We start from the raw sequence: 22,058 nt of genomic DNA, 5'->3' as shown, positions 1-22,058 counted from the left end.
ACTGTTTTATTGGACATAGAATTTACCGGCTCGGCGGCTAGACATTATCTAGAAAATCGCCGGCCAAAAAAGGGTAAATAAATTTTATACAAATCAGGTCACATTAGATTGTGACCACGAAAACACAGATCACAACACTTGCATTCATTCTCTCCAAAACCACTACACACCACCAGTACCTACTGTCTGTTCCTTACTTGTCCCGACTATTTATACTACAATATTTAATTATAAGATCTCTTTCCAGTACAACTCAACCAAATAACAACTCATCAATAATTAAAAAATTATTTCTTGTTATGAATATATTATATTATGAATGTTCATTTAGTACTCCGTTGTAAATAAGTTTCCTGAAGAAGTTTATCCATAATGAGACTCCGCCATAAATACATTTATCTATTTAGTATTCTATTGGAAATAAGCCTCCTGAAGAAGCTTATCCTTTCGGTACTCCGTTATGGATAAATATTACCCATGATAGAAGATTATCTATATCTGGCACAACAGTTTAGAGCAGCAGCTTACAAGCAGCTTACACAGCAGCTTGCAGCAGCAGCTTACACAACAGCTTGCAGTAGCAGCTTACACAACAGCTTCCTTTCTTCTATAAATAGAGGAGAATTCAGTTCATTATGTACAGAAGTTTGAAGTTTGAATAATATATCAGTTTCTCTCTATACTTGTCTTTACTTTACAGTCTTTATTTTATAACACGTTATCAGCACGAGACTCTGCCATCTCGAGAAAATACTTTGAAAGTATCAGAGGTACGAACTTTCTTTTTCTAAATAATGTCAAATCTTTCTAAACTTGAGTTTGTAGCCCTGGATATATCGGGCAAAAGCTACATGTCTTGGGTGCTTGATGCCGAAATTCATCTTGATGCGATGGGTCTGGCAGACACCATCAAAGATAAAAATCAGGCATCAAATCAAGATCGTGCCAAAGCAATGATATTTCTACGCCATCACCTTGATGAGGGCCTGAAAATGGAATATCTTACTGTTAAAAATCCAGTCATACTGTGGAGTAATTTGAAAGATAGATATGACCACCTGAAGATGGTCGTTCTTCCACAGGCACGTTATGATTGGACTCATCTAAGGCTACAAGATTTTAAATCTATCAGTGAGTATAATTCTGCTATGTTCAGAATTATTTCCCAATTGAAACTATGTGGTGATAATATTACTGATCATGATATGTTGGAGAAAACTTTCACCACTTTTCATACCTCGAATATGCTCCTGCAGCAGCAATATCGAGAGATGGGATTCAAAAAGTATTCTGAACTTATCTCACATCTTCTTGTGGCTGAGCAACATAATGGGCTATTAATGAAAAATCATGAAAGCCGACCTACTGGTTCTTGTCCATTCCCTGAAGTGAATGAGACGAACTTCCACCAAGCTAAACGTGGAAGAGGACGTGGCCCCAGTCGTGGTCATGGCCGTGGTTGGGGAGGAAACTCTAATCGTGGTAATAATAATGCACCAAAGAACCCTCCTCAGTGGAAAAGGAAGGAACAAAAGCATGAAGCGGTGCAAGCAGCAAAGCCAGAAAATGCATGCTATAGATGTGGAGGAAAAGGGCACTGGTCACGTACATGTCGTACGCCAAAGCACCTGGTTGAGCTATATCAAGCTTCCCTGAAGAAGACAGAGAAAAATGCTGAAGCAAATTTTATTTCTGAAGATAATTTAGACTTCATGCATTTGGATGTAGCTGATTACTTTGCACTCCCAGAAGGAGAAACAAGTCATGTGGTCGGTACTGAATCTGTAGAGATATAAATATTTTAATTTTTGTTATTTGTAGTAAATAGTATAGTTATGTAATTGTTGTACATAAATAAACGTTATAATGTTTACTATCATATTTATTTTGTTTATGTCATTTTGAAGAATATGGATAATCCTCAAATTATGTTTGGATCAAAGATCAATCATGAAGATATTTGTGTAGTTGATAGTGGAACAACTCATGCCATATTCAAAGATCAGAAATACTTTTCTTATTTGCATAAGGAAAAAGTAAATGTTTCTACAATTTCTGGTAATATAAGTTTGATTGAAGGCTCCGGAAGAGCTATTGTATTTCTGTCTAAAGGAACAAAACTTATTATAGACAATAGATTATTCTCCTCCAAGTCCCGAAGAAACTTGTTGAGTTTTATAGATATCCGCCGAAATGGGTATCATGTTGAGACAATAGATGAAATGAACGTGGAATATCTTTGTATTACAAAGAATATTTCTGGCCAGAAATGCATTGTAGAAAAGTTACCAACTTTATCTTCTGGCTTATATTATTCAAAGATTAGTACAGTTGAAGCGCACTCTATCGTAAACCAGAAGTTTACTGATTCAAATACTTTTGTGCTTTGGCATGGCCGTTTGGGCCATCCTGGATCAATAATGATGAGACGAATTATTGAAAATTCGAGTGGGCATCCATTAAAGAACCTGAAGATTCTTACAAATGATGAATTTTCTTGTGATGCTTGTTATCAAGGCAAAATGATCACTAGACGATCACCAATGAAGGTTGACATTGAGTCCCCTACCTTCTTAGAACGTATACATGGGGATATATGTGGACCTATTCACCCACCAAGTGGGTTGTTTAGATATTTTATGGTCCTAATAGATGCATCTTTAAGATGGTCTCATGTTTGCCTGCTATCATCTTGCAACCTGGCGTTTGCAAAGTTATTAGCCCAAATAATTCGATTAAGGGCACAATTCCCAGATTATCCTATAAAGGCTATTCGCCTTGATAATGCTGGAGAATTCTCATCTCAAGCTTTTGATGATTACTGTCTATCAGTTGGGATAAAAGTTGAACATCCGGTAGCTTATGTTCATATTCAAAATGGCCTTGCAGAGTCATTTATTAAACGACTGCAATTGATAGCAAGACCACTACTTATGAAAACAAAATTGCCCACTACTGTTTGGGGCCATGCTATCTTGCACGCAGCATCATTTATCCGTCTGAGACCAACACATTATAATAAATATTCTCCGTCATAATTAATTTTTGGTCATGAACCAAATATTGCCCATCTACGAATTTTTGGATGTGCTGTATATGTGCCAACAGCACCACCATAGCGCAGTAAGACGGGCCCCCAAAGAAGGTTAGGAATATATATTGGGTTTGAATCACCCTCTATTATTCGCTATCTTGAACCATTAACGGGAGATTTATTTACTGCTCGATTTGCAGATTGTCGATTTGATGAAACAAATTTTCCACAATTAGGGGGAGAGAAAAAGGAAATCAAAAGAGAAATTGTGTGGAAAGTTTCATCATTATCTCACTTTGATCCACGTACCGCTATATGTAATCAGAAGGTCCAGAAGATCATCTATTTATAGAATATAGCAAATCAAATGCCAGACGCATTTACTGATTTGAAAAGGATAACTAAGTCACATATCCCTATAGAGAATGTGCCTATCCGAATTGATGTCCAAGCAGGACCATCTATTAGTATGAGAGCTAATGAACCTAAAGCACGCCTGAAGAGTGGTAGGCCGATGGGTTCTAAGGATCGAAATCCTAGAAAAAGAAAATCGACAAATGATCAAAATGATATTATGGATGGATCTCCTGAAGAGACCCAAGATCTGATTAGTTATGAGATTCCTGAAGAAATCAATAAACCCGAGACTCAAGTGAGCGAAGAACTTTTAATAAGTTCTACTGGTGATGGGATTAATTTAAATCGATCTGAAATAGTTGTGGATAATATTTTTGCATATAATGTTGCACTTAATATTATGCAAGATAGTGAGGATTTTGAACCCCGATCTGTCGAAGAATGTCAACAAAGATCTGATTGGCCAAAATGGCAAAGGGCAATTCAATCAGAATTGAACGCACTTGCTAAAAGAAAGGTCTTTGGACCAGTAGTCCAAACACCTGCTGGTATAAAACCAGTTGGTCATAAATGGGTTTTTGTGCGAAAAAGGAATGAGCAAAATGAAGTTCTTGTCGCACAAGGATTCTCACAACGACCTGGAGTCGATTATGAAGAAACATATTCACCCGTTATGGATGCCATAACATTTCGATATCTCATCAGTTTAGCCTTACGTGAAAGGCTTGAAATACATATGATGGATGTGGTTACAGCTTATCTGTACGGGTCACTTGATAATGAGATTTACATGAAAATCCCTGAAGGATTTAAAATAATCTGGGCGCATGTGGTATAATCGCCTCAGTGAATATTGGTTGAAAGAGGGTTAAATAAATGATGTTATTTGTCCATGTATTTTTATAAAGAAAATGGCATTAGAATTTGTTATACTTGCTGTTTATGTTGATGACATAAATCTTGTTGGAACTCCAGAAGAGCTCCAAAAGGCAATTGAATATCTTAAGAAAGAATTTAAGATGAAAGATCTTGGAAAGACAAAACTTTGTCTTGGACTACAAATTGAATATTTAGCAAATGGGATCTTTATGCATCAATCTGCCTATACAGAAAGGGTCTTAAAATGCTTTTACATGGACAAAGCGCACCCATTGAGTACACCAATGGTTGTTCGATCACTTGAAGTGAATAAGGACCCGTTCCGACCTCCAGAAGAGGATGAGGAACTCCTGGGTCCTGAAACACCCTATCTTAGTGCAATTGGTGCACTTATGTATCTTGCTAATACTACAAGGCCTGACATAGCATTTTTTGTTAATTTACTAGCAAGATATAACTTTTCTCTTACACGGAGATATTGAAACGGGATTAAGCATATATTGCGATATTTAAAGGGAACTCTTGATATGAGTTTGTTTTATGCTAACAAAGATAGTGCAGATCTTGTTGGTTATGCAGATGCAGGTTATTTATCTGATCCTCATAAAGCTAGATCTCAGACCAGGTACGTGTTTACATGTGGAGGTACTATCATATCATGAGGCTCCACAAAACAATCTATTGTTGCTACTTCTTCAAATCATGCTGAAATAATAGCCATTCATGAAGCAAGTAGGGAATGCGTATGGTTGAGATCAATAATTCATTTTATTCGAGAAAAATATGATTTGGAATGTGAGAAAAGACCCACAATTTTATACGAAGACAATGCTACATGCATAGCCCAATTGAAGGGAGAATTTATAAAAGGAGATAGAACGAAGCACATTTCACCAAAATTATTCTACACACACGATCTTCAGAAAAATGATGACATTGATGTGCAACAAATCCGTTCAAGTGACAATCCGGCAGATTTATTCACCAAATCTTTACCAACTTCAACTTTTGAGAAGATGGTATACAAGATTGGAATGCGGAGACTTAAATATTTGAAACAAAGTTTTCATTAGGGGGAGTAAAATATGCGATGTACTCTTTTTTCCTTATTAAGATTTTTTCCCACAGGGTTTTCCTTATAAGGTTTTTAATGAGGCAGCTAGCAATGCGTATTACTAAATATGTATACTCTTTTTCCTTCACTAGGATTTTTTCCCACGGGGTTTTTCCTAGTAAGATTTTAACGAGGCACATTATCTTTTAATGAACATCCAAGGGGGAGTGTTATGAATATATATATTATGGATGTTCATTTAATACTCCGTTATAAATAAGCTTCCTGAAGAAGTTTATCCATATGAGACTCCGCCATAAATACATTTATCTATTTAGTACTCTATTGAAAATAAGCCTCCTGAAGAAGTTTATCCTTTCGGTACTCCGTTATGGATAAATATTACCCATGATAGAAGATTATCTATATCTGGCACAACAGTTTAGAGCAGTAGCTTACACAGCAGCTTGCAGCAGCAGCTTACACAGCAGCTTACAAGCAGCTTGCAGTAGCAGCTTACACAGCAGCTTACAAGCAGCTTGCAGTAGCAGCTTACACAGCAGCTTCCTTTCTTCTATAAATAGAGGAGAATTCAGTTCATTATGTACAGAAGTTTGAAGTTTGAATAATATATCAGTTTCTCTCTATACTTGTTTTTACTTTAGAGTCTTTATTTTATAACATTTCTTAAGTAATAGAATACTTAATTTCTTTTTATTAGATTATATTTGAAAGGTTGAAAAGTTATTTGCTATATCAATATTACAACTCTGAGAAGTTTTATGAATTTGACTCTTAAATTCTTAAATAACCGTATGTTGTCTGTTCAATTTATGTAACATTCTTTTTTTAGTCTTTTTAGGAAAAAAAAAAAAAACAACACATTTTATATTTGAAAAAATTTTAAAGTTAAATTTCTCATTTTATTCTTAGTAATATGCTCTTAGAGCCATAAAAATGTTAGTATTGCATAATGACATGTCTAGGACTATATCTCTGAAGGATATTTTTGGTATATATCAAAAACAATTCTTTCTTGCTTAAATTAACTTTATATTCAATAAAAAAACCGTCATATGTAATAAATCGAATGTCGTATAGAAGTACGAGAAAATGATGAGTCTTCCGAGCTTCAATGTTTAAATTGGGTTTATAAAAGTATTTTTTAAGCAAAAATAACTTTTAAACTAAAAAATAATAAGTTAAGTTTGCTCAACTTATTACTTTTGACTTGTTTTAAGTAATTTTTAACTTATTTTAAGTACTTTTTAAATTTGTCAAACACCTAAAAAAATTAAAAAGAGTTTAAAACTCGATTTGACCAATTTAAAAGCATATGCATACACCCTCTGTATCCAACATTACGAAAGGGTTCAAAATAAAAATGGTGTAATAAATACTCCATTTGGTCCCGCCAAATTACGTGTCGCAGCCATTTAATTTCACCGGCCTACGACGTCGTTCGTCTTTGCCATGCCAAAGAATGAATGTCAACCATTAATGTTGTTAAGAAACTTCACCTTTGACTAAGTTCCTAAGCTGGCTTGAAATCACAGATTCTGAGAAAATGGAAATCTCTACATTTTACATGTCTCCTTCTACACCATTTCTGAAGCCTCAGAAACCTCTAAATCAAATCTTCTTTACCTGTAAATTAAATGCACCTTTTCAGCATTTTGCTTTTCACAGGCCAACCAATTGCTCAATTCACAAAACTTGTACTACTAGCATTTCTTCGCCTTCGTTTTCAAGCTTCAATAGAAACACGTATCGATTCGCTCTGCTCAAAGTCAGGGCTGTGACAGGAAATGCTGAAGAATCTGAGGGTTCAAAGCCCCGCGAATTGGCACAAACTCTGCAACTGGGCGCTATGTTTGGAACGTGGTACCTTTTGAATATATATTACAACATTTACAATAAACAAGTTCTCAAGATTTTTCCATTTCCGGCAACTGTTACAGCATTTCAATTTGGCTGTGGAACAATGCTGATACTATTTATGTGGGGATTTCGTCTCCACCCTAAACCCAAGATCAGTAAATCTCAAGTTATTCTTTCTCCTCCTCTTTGTTTTTTTTTATATTTATGTTGGGTGTATTTGACTTCTTTTGCTCATGGACAAAAGCCATTTTCGTGACAACTATCCAAATTTTTAACTTCATAAGTATTACTTTTTCTGACAAACAATTTGATTTTATTATTAATATTTAGCATTCAAAAGTATATCACCCTTCCATTTGAATTAGCAAAAACAATGTCTACATAATATGAATTCTAAACGTTCATGATCTGAAAAAAAAGTTATTTTTCATTTACCAACCAAATGTAGAAAATTATTTTTCACAAATAATGACTTCCCTCATACAAAATACACTCTAAGTCAAAATGATTCGTGTTTCTTTTATGGTGATTTTTTGTAGTACGACTAACTTTCTTTTGTTTTTTTGCTTGAATTTCCAGTTTAAAGCAATATTTTTACTAGCTGCAGTTCACACATTGGGAAATCTTTTAACGAACATCAGTCTTGGGAGAGTAGCAGTTTCCTTCACTCACACAATCAAAGCAATGGAACCATTTTTCACAGTACTTCTTTCTTCCCTGTTTCTTGCAGAGGTATAAAACTTTTGCAACCTTATTTCTTCCCTATTTTATTTTTCTGTTCATCTTTAGATATTTTCTCCGAACAGTGGCGCCAGTTTGTTTGGATGGTTGTTATGTATCGTTTCATAATGTATTATATAGTATTGTATTGTATTGTATTGTATCGTTCTGATGTATACAATGATTGGATATATTGTATTGTTTGTCGTCGTTTCCTGATGTCATGCAACAACAATACGAAGAAAAAACTTGTAATATTATAAAGAAAAAGTAACGTACGTGGTAGAATTATTATATTAAAAGGTAGGATAACAGATGAAATAGGATTATTTAATAATAAGGAAGAGCAAGATGAGAAAAAAATAAGGTAACGACACGGCCACACCAAAACGGTCGTTCCATAAAGTGGCACTTTTCGTCGTTACGTAATGACGGATTTAACAATACGATACAATACAATTTAAGTAACAATCAAAACAAACATTGTAATACAAGCTAAATATCAATTTATTGTTGATTATCTGTAACATACAGAGGCCATCTCTTTGGACTGTATCTTCCCTGATTCCCATTGTTGGTGGAGTAGCATTAGCATCAATGACTGAAGCCTCTTTTAATTGGTATGCCTCTCCCTACCAATCAAATAATGTGTATATTTTATCTCGAATAACAAGTTATACATTGATTTTGAACTCTCTTTGAAACAGGATAGGCTTTGGCAGTGCAATGGCTTCCAATTTGACTAACCAATCGCGTAATGTGTTTAGCAAAAAGTTCATGGTTAAAGAAGAGGTAAAGACACTTGCGCATTCATGAGAAATAATATTCAGAGTTTAGATTTAGAGACAACATCTTAAAAATTTAGATACGTTTTCAGATTCAGACATCATAATCTTAGTAAAAACAAAAAAAAAGGCAGCCCGATGCACTAACCTCTCGCTATGCGCGGGGTCAAAGGAAGGGACGGACCATAAGGGTATATTGTACGCAGCCTTACCCTGCATTTCTGCAAGAGGCTGTTTCCACGACTTGAACCCATGACCTTCTGGTCACATGGCAAGAACTTTACCGGTCTGAGGAAGAGCCGGACCATAAGGGTCTATTGTACACAACCTTACCCTGCATTTCTGCAAGAGGCTATTTCCACGACTTGAACTCGTGACCTCCTAGTTACATGGCATGAACTTTACCAGTTACGCCAAGGCTCTCATTCCTTAGTAAAAACAAATGAAATGCATTATTTTGTCTTGTGAAATCCATAACCAGCAACGCTTGTCAAATAGGAGGCGTTGGACAACATCAACTTGTTCTCAATTATTACAATCATTTCATTCATCCTTTTGGTTCCTGTTGCCATTTTGATGGAAGGGATCAAGTTTACTCCATCATATCTACAATTTGCTGTAAGTAATATGCCATCTTTTTAAGTGTTTTCTATTTTCTACTTCTTTTTTTACAAATGTGATATTCATCTTCTGCGTCAATTTAGGCAAGCCAGGGTTTAAATGTCAGAGAACTATGTGTGAGACTTCTTTTAGCTGGATTTTGCCTTCACACTTACCAACAGGTTAGCTTCCTGTAATTTTACATTAAAATTTACCTTTTAGCCGTTAGCTAAAACTCATTGCCCATGTTTAGGGCATAATATCAGTATCTGCCTCTTGAAAACTGAACTCAGTATATCCAGGGCACAGCTATATATGTACAACACCTAAATTGTACTGTGTAAATAGAGTTAAAACAAATGTTTTTGTGGATAAATAAATTGTTGAATCCCCTTAACATAAGAGAAGTTTCTAATGTATAGCGGTGAAGGTAGTTCATAAATTGCTCTAGGTCGCAGTTTCCAATCCCATGCCAATTGCCTTGTGTGGTGTTATTTTTTCACCTCGCTAAATTTCTGGCTCTACCATCGAGTATACCACTTATAAATTTTGACTTGATTTGTTTCTTTGGAAGGTTTCATACATGATACTACAAATGATATCGCCAGTGACACATGCAGTTGGCAATTGTGTGAAGAGAGTGGTGGTCATTGTATCATCAGTCATCTTTTTTCAAACACCTGTCTCACCAATTAACTCTCTTGGTAAATTTTGTTTCTCTAGTTAATGCACTCCTTTTTCTGGTACTACTACGTCAGTTTCCTTATTATGTTCTGTTTGTTCGTAAAGTGAATTTATTAGTTGACTGGCTTGTGATTATTGAATTATTCAATATTCTCAGGAACTGCTCTAGCTCTAGCTGGAGTCTTTCTATATTCAAGAGCAAAGAGATTACAGCCCAAGCCAAAAGTTGCATGACAAGTGAAGCAAACTATCAAGTCTGAATTTGCGACTCTGTAAACTGTAAAGAATAGGAAAAATTCTCGTAGGATATAGTCAATCCATTCTTTTTATACATTCGATTATTGTTAAGCAGTCCTTTTCTCATGCCCCTTTGAATTCCACAGCAACACCGAGGTCTAATTCTGAAAACCAATACTCCACTTTTTATGTGCCTTCTCCATCATTAACTTGATTTAAAAAGTCTAAAGATCTCTAATGAAGCTCTTCCCTAAAATACAATTTTGACTCTTAACACAAGGGGATAGAAGGATATATAAATCTATTTCTGGTTAGATACACTAGGATCAACTTTACCACATACCATATATTTTATATGGCATGGCTTTCTATTGTCACTTTTAACAGTTTTCTGGGTTGTTCAGCGACCTGGAACTTCGGCCTATTTTAACACTTTGAAAGGAAATATAACCTTGAAATCGATATGGTGCATTGTGCGTTCGATGGTCTTGACATAATCACTGAATTAATAGAATTTGCACAATCTATGAACTATGCAATGTCGCTTAATAAGATATACAGTCGATCATTACATTCAACACATTCCGATAAATTTGCTACAACCAAGTAGTATTACCAATTCAAAGACGAACACACCTCGCTTGGCATTCCTCCAATTTTTGTGTCCAATAAAATGATGTGAATGTAATAAAGTGTTCATCCTACACCTCCTTTTTAACTTAAAAATAAAAAGAAAGAAGCCAAATTTTGCTCATGGCTTTCGAAGTAATGCATGAACTACTGAAATTAGCTCATGCTAAGACCTGATGAACAGTTGGGATTCAAGAGAATCAACCAAACAACACTTAAAAGTGGGCTTTTCTTAGCAATGCATGACTGCTATAGTACCATTAAAACCAAGCTTGATGTCACACTGTTTACATTTACATCAGTCAAAAACTTTCCACTTTAAGCTATCTACCTTCAATACGCTAAGAGCTTCTATCTGAGAACATTGTTTACCAAAAAAAGCAGTACTGGTGATGGTTAAACCAAAGCAAAAAGTGCCCTTTTTCTTCCTGCAAATCCTACGGGGTAGCTACGACACATCAAAATTAACACAGAATGTAAGACATGCCAAGTTAGGCCCTCGTTTCGACGTCTTCAGGAATCATACCTTCTTCCTCCTCCCCATTGTAAGCACGAGGTCCATTGCCAAATTTCCCATCACCTTGCCATCTAGGTGGAGATTTTTCTTTTTCCCAGCCCTTTTGGCAATCACCAGCTGATGGAGATCGTTTATCAGAGTAAGAGGGTGATTGGTGTTTTGAGGCCACTGGGGATGATCCACTGCGCCCCATCATGCTTTCATGAAAACTGCGTCCAACTGGGGCTTGACGAGGAGGAGCCTGATCAAATCTTTCAGCACTACGGCTGCGACTGCGTTCCCTGCTTTTTGTATCACCCCATCCTGAACCTTTATTTGGGCTTCTGCTCCGACTTCGACCACGTCTCTGTTGAGCCTGCATCATAGTTTCATGGAAGCTACGAGCGTGGAAGCTCGGTGGAGCGTCGGTATCACGAGATCCATGACCATATCTATCACTAAATCACAACAAACTAGTCAGTACCATGGGGCCAAAGGGGAAAAAAGAAATCCCTATATAATTAACTACACAGCTAAGGACCTGTCACGTGAATCCGAGTCATAACCACGTCCACTTCTTTCCGATGATGGGGCTCCCCAACCACCCCTTCCTCCATCTCGTCCACCATAGCCGGAATCATAACGTCCCCCACGTCCTCCTTCACGTCCGCCTGGGCCAGAACCCCATTGACGCCTAGCCCCTCCCATACCACCACCTCGAGAAGCCATGTCACGTAGTTCAGTAGGCACTTGCTGATTTGCTCCTTCTAAAATTTTAATAAGATCTGAAGCATGCTTAGCATCCTGGTCACAAAAAAATGTGTAGGCCTCACCAGTCGCACCAGCCCGACCGGTTCTTCCTATTCTGTGAACATAATCCTCTACTCCAGTAGGAAAGTCAAAGTTGATCACCACCCTGCCACAAATGTTTCATAGAGTATTAACATACACAAAAGACATATCCCCCCACCCCCACCCATTAAAAGAAGAAAAAAACTACCTTGTTAAAGAAAATTTATATGGATGCATAATATTTCAAATATAAAACCATAAAATCCCAGGACGATGTTACACCATGCCAGAGTATATCTTATCTACCTAACAGAACAGCTAGAGTATCCTGGAAGCAAAAACAAAAACCTCACAATGTAATCTCTAGGACAAAATAAAACGTAAACTTTACTCATCAGTCTACTTTAGCCAACCACCAAATCATGACATCACACATTTACCTGTGATTCAGGTTACAAGGAAGGTATAAATTTGCAGCTTTGGCCTATGCTCTCTCAAAGTCGCCTAACAACCCCCAAAACAAAGCACACACCCCACACAACTGTTCGCTTCTCATCAAGTGAGGGGAAATAACATGGAAAGAGTATATTAAGACGATATCAATCCGAAGGCACACTCCTTAAGAAAGTGAAAGTATATAATATTCTTCCATTTAGTTAGCCACCAAAAGAGAATTGCGCGTGAACCGTAAATAGTCAAGCATAAAAAAAAATCTTAAATCCAGAAACCTGATATCTTTGACATCCAAGCCCCGGGCAGCAACATCTGTGGCGACAAGAACGGGGGATCTACCCGTGCGGAACTGGCTCAATACATGATCCCTCTCACCCTGAGATTTATCACCATGAATTGCAGCAGCTCCAAATGGGCGTGTAAGATTGCGAGCAAGTTGGTCACACATTTTCTTTGTTGCACAGAAGATGATGATTTTTGATCCTGGTTCTTGGGATCTCAAGATCTGGTCTAGCCGCCTTTGTTTCTCCATATATGACAAGACTTCAACGTACTGCACGTGACAATTAATTCAATATAATGGAACCTCACTATGTCCAGTACAGGTTCTCCCTTCACGGGGCTCAGGGAAATAGGACAGGCATTCTACCATGACACCTCAGTCCTCTTAACCCAGTTTAGGAGAGAGGAAGAATCTTAGACACATCTAATGAGCAATGTCCAAGAAAAGAAAACAGAAATGCACCTGTGTTATAGACTTGTTTGCAACAAGTTCATCAACATTCCCAATGTTAACCTGAACTGGATTAACCAATAGATCAGCTGCAATTTTACGGACCTCCTTTGGCCATGTCGCTGTGAACATCAGTGTCTGCCGTCGTGTCGGCACCTCTTTCACAATCTTCCTTATCTGAGGTTCAAATCCCATGTCCAGCATACGATCCGCTTCATCTAACACCAAGTAAGAAATTTGATCCAGCCTAATTCTTCTCATCTCCAAAATATCATTCAAACGACCAGGGGTAGCGACAACAATATCTATTCCCCTATCCAGATCTCGTAGCTGAGGGCCTTTTGGGGCGCCTCCATATAGACACTAACCAAAAACCATAAAGCATTGTCAATTTTCAAAAATATGTCAAAGCTGAGGGCATTTTGGGGTGAGTCAGTATAGACACAAACCAAAAACCATACAGTATTGTCAATTTCAAGAAATGTCTTAACACAGATTCACTTGATTCATCTGTCCCACACATTAGCATGTCAATATTAGTTAATTCTTCTACGGGCAGGTGCAGAAGAATATACTGCTGTAAAATTTATAAAATCATTTGGTATATGGGGCTTAACCTTTTCGTAATGCACAACGCTATTGTGATGAATGGCTATTTACATAAACAAAACTCATGTTTGACCCAGAAAAAAAAGTCATATAACCATTTAAGGAGATTGCAGAGTACTAACCAACTGTGTTTATTATAGCGCAACCCGAGAAACACAATGATTAACCACTAGGTTCACTTTTGACCAAACAACCATTTAAAAAGATTAGAATCATACTTTACTGAAAAATATAGTAGAGTAGAGTATAGCAAAAAACGTGACAGTGCTAGCTGCCTTCTGATTAGAAGATATTAATACATTAGTTAGCCCAAGCATCGGTACTTTGAAATCAAAAGAATAATCTACTTCTAGTATCAAACTGTTACGTCAAACACAGTCGAATAACAATTCATACCGTGCAAGATATCTTTGACGATCTACCAAACTTCACAGCTTCGTCTTGTATCTGTGTAGCTAACTCTCTTGTAGGCGACAGAACCAAAATAGTAGGGCCTGATTGAGGATTATTGCGACGTCGTTTTAGATGAATAAAGCCAGGAAGCAAGAAACCCAAAGTTTTCCCAGATCCAGTCTTTGCAACAGCTACTATGTCGCGGCCCTGAAGTGCAATGGGCCAGGACTGTGCCTGTATCGGGGAAGGAGCAGGAAACCCAGCTTGATGTATCTGGAAATGTAAAAGTTGGAAAACCTGTCAGCAGTTGTACAAGCTCGGAAGACACTCCTAGATTACTTCTAGGATTTTTTGAAGTGGCGAACACAAGAAGAAGCATATCCCCCTTACGCAGGCAGCCAACGCTTGCATATGCAAACAAGAGCAGGAGGACGCCTCTTCTTCAGTTCAGACCATGTGGCAGACTGAAACACCACCCATAAGCAGTCCCAGCCACGAACAAGGATGGTTCAGAAAGCCCTTCACAATTTGGTCCACCAAATAAGGGCACTCCAAATACATGGAAGACCAAATAGAGGGCCGCACAGCGTACGACATTTAGCTCCTCCCTGGAGCAAATATCGCACCTGCGCAAAGTACAGAAGGAAAAATTGGATGAGTACTGCAATGGATCTCCAGCTGCCATTGAAGTTAACAGAAGAACACTTGATCCTTAGAGTAATCTCTGCACTAGAGATGTTCCCGAAAGAGATTAAAACAAACAAATGGACTGCATTTATACCTCCCTCAAAAGCTCCGAAGGAAACCCAGTCGCTTCAAATGATGTGAAAGGCGGGGGCACGTCACCTCCCTGGAAAAATGAAACGCAAAATAAGACACAAGTATGGCATTCCCTTTTGGGCCTAGTTTGCATGGAATGATGGATTCTAGAAGGATGATAAAAGATGAATATTCAGGTTTTCAATGAGCAACATGAGTAATGTAATGATGTTATCATCCAATGAATATTCAGGTTTTCAATGAGCAACATGAGTAATGTAATGAAGTTATCATCAGTTTCACGTACAAGAAGCCACACTCAGTGCTATGATCTGGGTGCACATATAAGTATAAATTTACGAGTCAAATCTATCTGTATTGGCAATGATTATCACAGACCAAAGAGACCAAAAATGGCAGATGTTTGAATAGATGAAGATAACAAAAGGCCAGACTGAGTTGCATTTCTTTTTTAAATAAATTAAGTTAAGAATTACCCAGACTACAAAAAAGTTCCTCACTGTTGTCACCAAAGATATAACTGCTCTTTTACTTGTTATTACATTGCAAGTAGTAGTGGTTTCTCATAAAATCTCTACAAAATGTTGTTATTACCATCAACATAATTTCATGCACTACCCATAGGCCATAGACATTATTGTGGCAACTAGCCAACAAAAATACGACTGTCCTCGTCCATTAAACATGATAGAGATAAACATATGCAATTATTTAAATTGATAACTTCATTAGTACCATCTACAAGTTCCTTAAGATCCTCAAGTGTCGAAAATCAAATTTCTTACTATCTATCAGTGAAACTGCCTCAATTTTTTTTTTTTATGAAGTTTATGGAACTACATCATTTAATTCCCAAGTATTGCCAAATGTTAAGCCAGCGGCCAACAGGGCCTCCAGTTTCCAAAGTTGAAAATAAATGACTAATAGAGGAATTGTTTTTACATAATTGAAAAGGTACAGATGCTTACTGTAACAGAAATTTCATGCTGACGCCGATAGGCGTCTGGAGATATGTTACTTGCAGCAGCTGGAGCACTATAGCTTTTAGGTACAGATGTTTCATCGCGGGAAAGCTCACTTCCTCTTGCAGTCTATAAAATGATGAGAAAAAACTTTTGTAAGCAAAACATGGAAGACAGTTTAGGAAACTGTTTGAGTGAGGGCAAAGAAAAGATCTGCAGAGACCAGAAGCAGAAATCTACTGAGGCCGAAAACAAGCATATTCTTGCAAGTTCTAATTTGCCTTGAAAACTACCAGAGAGAACATGGGTCATCAATCTGAAATAGTGATTCTCAAAAATCACAATGGAATATCCAAGATACTATTCAACACAAATGTTTGCTGATTTTCACTGTTGTGTGTCACTATAAGTCACCAAAGTTGGGGGGAGAGAGAAAGAGAGAGAAGAAAACTGAATTCACACATATTAATTAGAACCAGATACCTGAATATCCTCACCAGAAGAAAGCTTGCTCAAGCCACCATTGCTACCTCTGTTGTATTCATTGTCATCATCACGGTCAGGACGTTGACCTTGAGAAGGCCTTTGAACTGATGAACTTACAGATACCGATGATTTATGTTGTGGAGCAGTACCCCCATGGGAAGGAGCAACAGGCCTCTCATATTGGGTAACATTGGTCTCTGGATTCCAAAAATAGAGATATCCAGTCTTACCATCAACCAGGCCTTTCCAAGGTTTTGGGAGGGTGGGGTCCTCTGGTGCGTAACGCGGACCAGAAGAAGATGCAGTAGCAGTAGCAGCCATATCAAGCTTCAATCTCGAATTACCTCTGGCACCAGAAAATCACACGACATCTTAAAAGCATGAAATGAGAATTAGAGAGTAAAACAAAACAATCATATGCTGGAAAGGACCCCATGAGTCACTTTTTTCATGCATTATATTCATGACCTTGAAGAATTGACACAGTGCTAGAAGAAAGCACTAATAATGTAATACAGTCAAAACAGCAAAATGCAGGCTGCCCAAAAGAGAGATACAAGGCGAGCTACACAACAGAAGAGAGCACGTTACTTCATACTTCAAGAGTAGTATATACGGTCTCAACAGAAACAAAAAAACACATCCAAATGTGCGCCTTGCAGAATGTAGGATAATTTTTTAGTGTGGTAATCCCCTCTCCAACCTAAAATCCCTAGCCACCCAGACACCCAACTGTGACCCTTTCCCACACTGCGCCCTTGGTGACTTGGACCCCAAATATATGGTTGGAGGCGAAGGGTCCTTACCGATAGGCTATCACACCCTTGTAAACAGTCAAAGAGCACTTCAAGTACAAATATAGAAAACTGAATGGCTTGGCAGAGAACAGGAACCTCAAACGGCTATGGAAATAAATGTAGATAACAAATATGATACAACGAGATAAATTGGGACCAAGCTCCTTCAATCAAAAACCTGCACACATGCATGCATGTTCACGCGAGTGACACTAGTTCAAAAGCTTTTAAAATGTTGGAAAACAAAGCAAATTCAAAACCAATAACAAAACAAACAGTCATGAAAACCTAAAATCGCACATAAACTTGCTAAACTTACGAGCATTAAGGAATCAAATAACGGAAAACAACAGCTTCACAAGCAGAAAACTTTAGATCAAATTAAAAAAAAAAATGAACCGATTAAAACCCTAATATTATCATCTACTAACAAATATCTTAAGTCAAAGTCAAACATTGCAAGGATAAACTCAGATCTGAAGCATTGCGAGTAGAAATGAGAAATGGTACCTAACGACGTCGTTTCGATGACAATGAAATGAGTTGAACACGAACAAGTAGAGCCACAAACGATTCTCTCACCTCCGATGATCTCTCCCTTCCGTTCTCTCGCTGTGATAAATAATAATGTATATAAAAATAAATATACAAAGTTATGTATGTAAATGTGAAGCAGTGAGAAACAGAGAGAGACCTACGCTTCCGATGGCTGGGAAGCGTAAGGGGATATAAAAGGGACGAAAAATCGGCGCTGAGAGGGATATTTATAAGAGAGCACAGAAATGCTCCAACAATAGTGCGTCCTGTGTCAGAGTTAATTAACCATAGTTAGGTTATTCTGTAAACTATGACTATATACCCAAATAGAAAACCGCGTCCCACTCACCAATTCCCTACCAACAAACATCCTTTTTTTTTTTAATCGTTAAAAGCGAAACTTCTCATTAAATAGGTAGAGAGATACAGGGAGTAGTGGGTTGCATAGTTTGCACCCTAGCTACATAGTTACTAATACAAGGATTGTTTGTAATACCAGGTCATTACAATCAAAAGTAGTACCTATTCTAATAGGGGGAGCGACTGCCTGTAGTGGATGTACAGAGGGGGTGGGGATTGTAACTAGCAAAAGTACAGGCGGTGACAAATCTTTTGTTAGTCGCTCCGGCATAGTCAGCTTGGTAGAAGGTGTTGACAAAAGCTAGAGGGCGTCAAAAAGATCCAAGCTGCTTACAGTTTGCATGTGTGCTCCATAGTTGGCTAAGTTATCTGCTACATAATTTTGCTCCCTGTATATGTGCTGGATGAGAGGATCATTCAATTGTCGAATCAATAACCTGCAATCATCAAGGAGATTAGTGTACAATGGGTGGTCCTTTTTAAGTAGAGATAGTACCTCATTTGCATCAACTTCAATAATAAGCGGCAATAGGTGATGTTGTGTTGCTAGTTGGAGACCTAGCAACAGTGCATGTAGTTCGACCTCTACAAAAAAGTTTGCCAAAATATTTTTGGAGAAGCCTAAATGCCAATTCCCAATGGAGTTGCGAAAGACACCCCCAACACCCTTCTTGTGGGAAGAATAGGATCCATCTATATTTAACTTATAATGATTATGAGATGGTGGATGCCATTTGACGTGGAGTGGGAACTTTTTAGGCGATTGAATACAGTTTTTTGTAAGGAAGTGGTATTCCGAGGCCTTTCATATTACAATAGGGAGATTTATAGGAATGTTTTTACATTCAAAAACGTATTGGTTACGAGTTAACCAGATTTGCCAAAGGCAAAAAGAGAAGAAGGTTTTAGGTGGTATATTGTTTGGGCATGCATCAAAAGGTAATTTGAGGAAGTGATATACCCATTGTGGTTGAGAATGGTTATTGAGCAAGAAGTTTTGGATGGTTGTTGAGATGTTTAGTTGTGACCATAGGTGGCCGGATTTGTGGCATTGGAAGAATATGTGTTGTGAGGTTTCTGGTGCCAAGTGGCAGATAGGGCAAAGGTGTGAATTTATGATGGAGAGGTTTGCAAGATAATTGTTTGTGGGTAGTCGGTCATGACAGCATATCCAAAAAAAATGTAATAGCTTTGGTGGAAGCTGAAGCTTCCAAATCCATGTAAAGGAGGGTAACAATGTAATTGGACTAAGTGATTTATAACTGGATTTAACTGAGAATTCTTCCTCAGTTGTAAGGGCCCATATGATTTTGTCAAATCGTAGGGATGTGTGGGTTAGGTACATGCTACATATTCGTTGCGTGATATCTTTTGGTATTTGAAAGGAGATATTTTGGAGGTTCCATTTTGCATTAGGGATATGTTGGGCTACTGTGGAGATCTCCTCATGGGGTAGCAGTGGACCATGGATGAGTGATCTAAAGGTGGTATTGTGCTTAATCCAGGGATCAAACCAAAAATTTATATGATGTCCATTTGTTATACGCCATTTGTAGCCTTTTTGACACGACGTTCATCCTTTTAGAATATTTTTCCAAATAAAAGATCTTTGTGCACAAAGGCCATTTTGGCCGTATATCTGGACAGTAGTACCTGGGCCCACAATTGGAGTGGGTTATGGAATAGACGCCATGCAAGGTTGGCTAGTAACGCTTGGTTTTTGATATCCAATCGTTGTATTCCCAAACCTCCTACTGATATTGGATTTGTAACTATGTTCCATTTTAGGAGGTGAGGTTTTCTTTTTTTTGTGGTAGTAAAATTGTATTGGTATCGGTTCAAGTGTGATACGATGGTATTGGGGACGGTGATGTATTGCATAATGTGGTTAGGGAGAGTGTTTAGCATGGAACGAATTAGAGTCGTTCGTCCTGCCATTATGAGGTATTTTGATTTCTATCCCGCCAATCGATCTTTAAAATTATCTAGTAAAAATTAGAAATCGGCTTTAGTAGGTCTACTAGTGAAGATGGGGAACCCAAGGTATTTTTCAAATTTATGTCCTTCATACATATTGAAATTGTGTAAAGCAAATTGTTTGTCGTGTGTCTTACAGTTTTTGGAGAAGAAGATTTTTGATTTTGCAAAATTGATGGATTGACCAGACAGAGTAGTGAAGTGGTTTAAAGTATCAACCATGGTATGACAACTCTTCATCGTTAATTTGGAGGTGAGAATAATATCGTCGGCAAAGAAAAGATGAGAGATACTTGGTCCATTTTTGGAGAGATTTATAGGTGACCACAGTTGGTAGTCCACCGATGTGTTGATGCTACGAGAGAGCATTTCCATCGATAGAATAAATAGATATGGAGATAAAGGGTCGCCTTGGTGTATACCTCTAGTTGGATTGAAAAATTCCGTAGGACTACCATTAATAAGGACAGAGAGGGATGATGTGGAGACGCAAGACATGATTAGTTGAATGAGAGGTCCCGAAAAATTTAATTGTGTAAGTGTCTGACGGATGAAGGACCATTCTAGTCGATCAAATGCCTTTTCCAAGTCTAGCTTCATAAGCATGTGGGGAATTTTCCCTTTCATGCGCTGAAATTAAGTAATAATTTCTTGGACTATGATAGCATTATCCGCTGCACGCCTGTTTTGTTGGAAGCTCGTTTGTGTAGGGCTGATAATTTTTGGAATAAGAGGCTTCAGGCGATTGACAATTATTTTTGTAATAACTTTATAGATAGTGTTACATAAACTAATAGGTCTATATTGGATAACGGATGCAACATGATTATTTTTAGGAATAAGGCATATATACGTGGTATTGATTTCACTTGAAATTGCATGGGTGCTAAAAATTTGATGGCAAAAGGTGGTGATTGATTGCTTAATATCAGACCAATAATGTTGATAAAAATATATGTATAGACCATCTGGTCCCGGAGCCTTTAAAGGTTGAAAGAAGTTGATTGCTTCAACTATTTCGCTATCTTGCAATAGACATAAAAGAGTATTTTGGTCATGTTATGAAAGTGTATTGTGTATGTACATTTGGTAGGATTTGAGAGAGGAGTTTGAGCCTGTAGTGAAGAGGGTTTGGTAGTAGTCTAGGATGTGGGTAATTACCCGAGAAGGTTCACTAATCTAGTTTCCTCCACTATCTTGGAGTGTTATTATTTTATTTTTACGACGCCTTTGAAGTGTGGAGAGGTGAAATTTTTTTGTATTGGCATCACCTTGGTTTAGCCAATTAATGCGGGACTTAAGTTTTCAGAATTTTTCCTCTTGTTGAAGGATGAAATTGTAAGCTCCTATTAGCTCTTTTTCAAGTAGCTGTAGAAACCTTCTAGTTGGATATTTGGGAGAGGATTGGAGCCCCACTAGTCGGGCTAGAAGATTTTTTTTCTTTTTAAAGATATTTTCAAAATGATTTTTGTTCCACTCTTAAATAGTGATGGTAAAATTTTCAATGGCAGGTAAGAGTTGTTTATGAGTGGCCCATATTGTTTGGATTAATGACCAGAATTGAGGGTGGGAAGCCCATATTGTTTCAAAGCGAAAGATTTTGTTACAACTTCTTTTAGGGTAATTTAGTTGTAATAATAAAGGACAATGATTCGAATGTGTGTGGGGTAGGTGTGTGACTAGAGAATTTGGAAATAAACTAATCCATTCATAGTTGGCCATAATTCTATCAAGTTGTTCTAAAATATTATGTCCTAGATTGCAATTGTTAGTCCAAGTGTAACGACTACCTTTGAAGCCTAAGTCTGCCAGATGACAGTAA

General features: G+C 37.5%; 2 protein-coding genes across 5 annotated transcripts; one reads left to right on the top strand and one right to left on the bottom strand.

Annotated features, from left to right (window-relative positions):
* Positions 1 to 6,769: 6,769 nt before the first annotated feature.
* Positions 6,770 to 10,357, top strand: LOC104104512 (phosphoenolpyruvate/phosphate translocator 2, chloroplastic-like). 2 transcript variants are annotated; one of them, XM_009612618.4, is made up of 8 exons: positions 6,770 to 7,371; positions 7,785 to 7,937; positions 8,460 to 8,545; positions 8,633 to 8,717; positions 9,209 to 9,328; positions 9,415 to 9,492; positions 9,885 to 10,014; positions 10,152 to 10,357. In XM_009612618.4, exons 1-8 carry the CDS (start codon positions 6,892 to 6,894, stop codon positions 10,226 to 10,228), a joined length of 1,209 nt encoding a protein of 402 aa, XP_009610913.1. In that variant the 5' UTR covers positions 6,770 to 6,891; the 3' UTR covers positions 10,229 to 10,357. The 2 variants fall into 2 exon arrangements, with proteins under 2 accessions (XP_009610913.1, XP_070051897.1); XM_070195796.1 differs by having other exon boundaries at positions 7,270 to 7,360.
* A 731-nt stretch (positions 10,358 to 11,088) lies between these two features.
* On the bottom strand, positions 11,089 to 18,903 carry LOC104104511 (ATP-dependent RNA helicase-like protein DB10). 3 transcript variants are annotated; one of them, XM_018773546.3, is made up of 10 exons: positions 18,594 to 18,903; positions 17,873 to 17,974; positions 16,563 to 16,911; positions 16,086 to 16,208; positions 15,119 to 15,187; positions 14,341 to 14,610; positions 13,348 to 13,698; positions 12,878 to 13,155; positions 11,899 to 12,273; positions 11,089 to 11,815 (listed from the first exon to the last, which is right to left on the bottom strand). In XM_018773546.3, exons 3-10 carry the CDS (start codon positions 16,884 to 16,886, stop codon positions 11,353 to 11,355), a joined length of 2,253 nt encoding a protein of 750 aa, XP_018629062.1. In that variant the 5' UTR covers positions 16,887 to 16,911; positions 17,873 to 17,974; positions 18,594 to 18,903; the 3' UTR covers positions 11,089 to 11,352. The 3 variants fall into 3 exon arrangements, with proteins under 3 accessions (XP_018629062.1, XP_009610912.1, XP_070051896.1); XM_009612617.4 differs by lacking the exon at positions 18,594 to 18,903 and having other exon boundaries at positions 17,873 to 18,107; XM_070195795.1 differs by lacking the exons at positions 17,873 to 17,974; positions 18,594 to 18,903 and adding an exon at positions 17,682 to 17,704.
* Positions 18,904 to 22,058: the final 3,155 nt, after the last annotated feature.

The sequence above is a fragment of the Nicotiana tomentosiformis genome, chromosome 2 (genome assembly GCF_000390325.3).
Source record: "Nicotiana tomentosiformis chromosome 2, ASM39032v3, whole genome shotgun sequence".
Taxonomy (NCBI): domain Eukaryota; kingdom Viridiplantae; phylum Streptophyta; class Magnoliopsida; order Solanales; family Solanaceae; genus Nicotiana; species Nicotiana tomentosiformis.
The sequence above is the reverse complement of the archived record's forward strand: the minus strand, read 5'-3'. Positions and strand labels throughout refer to the sequence as shown.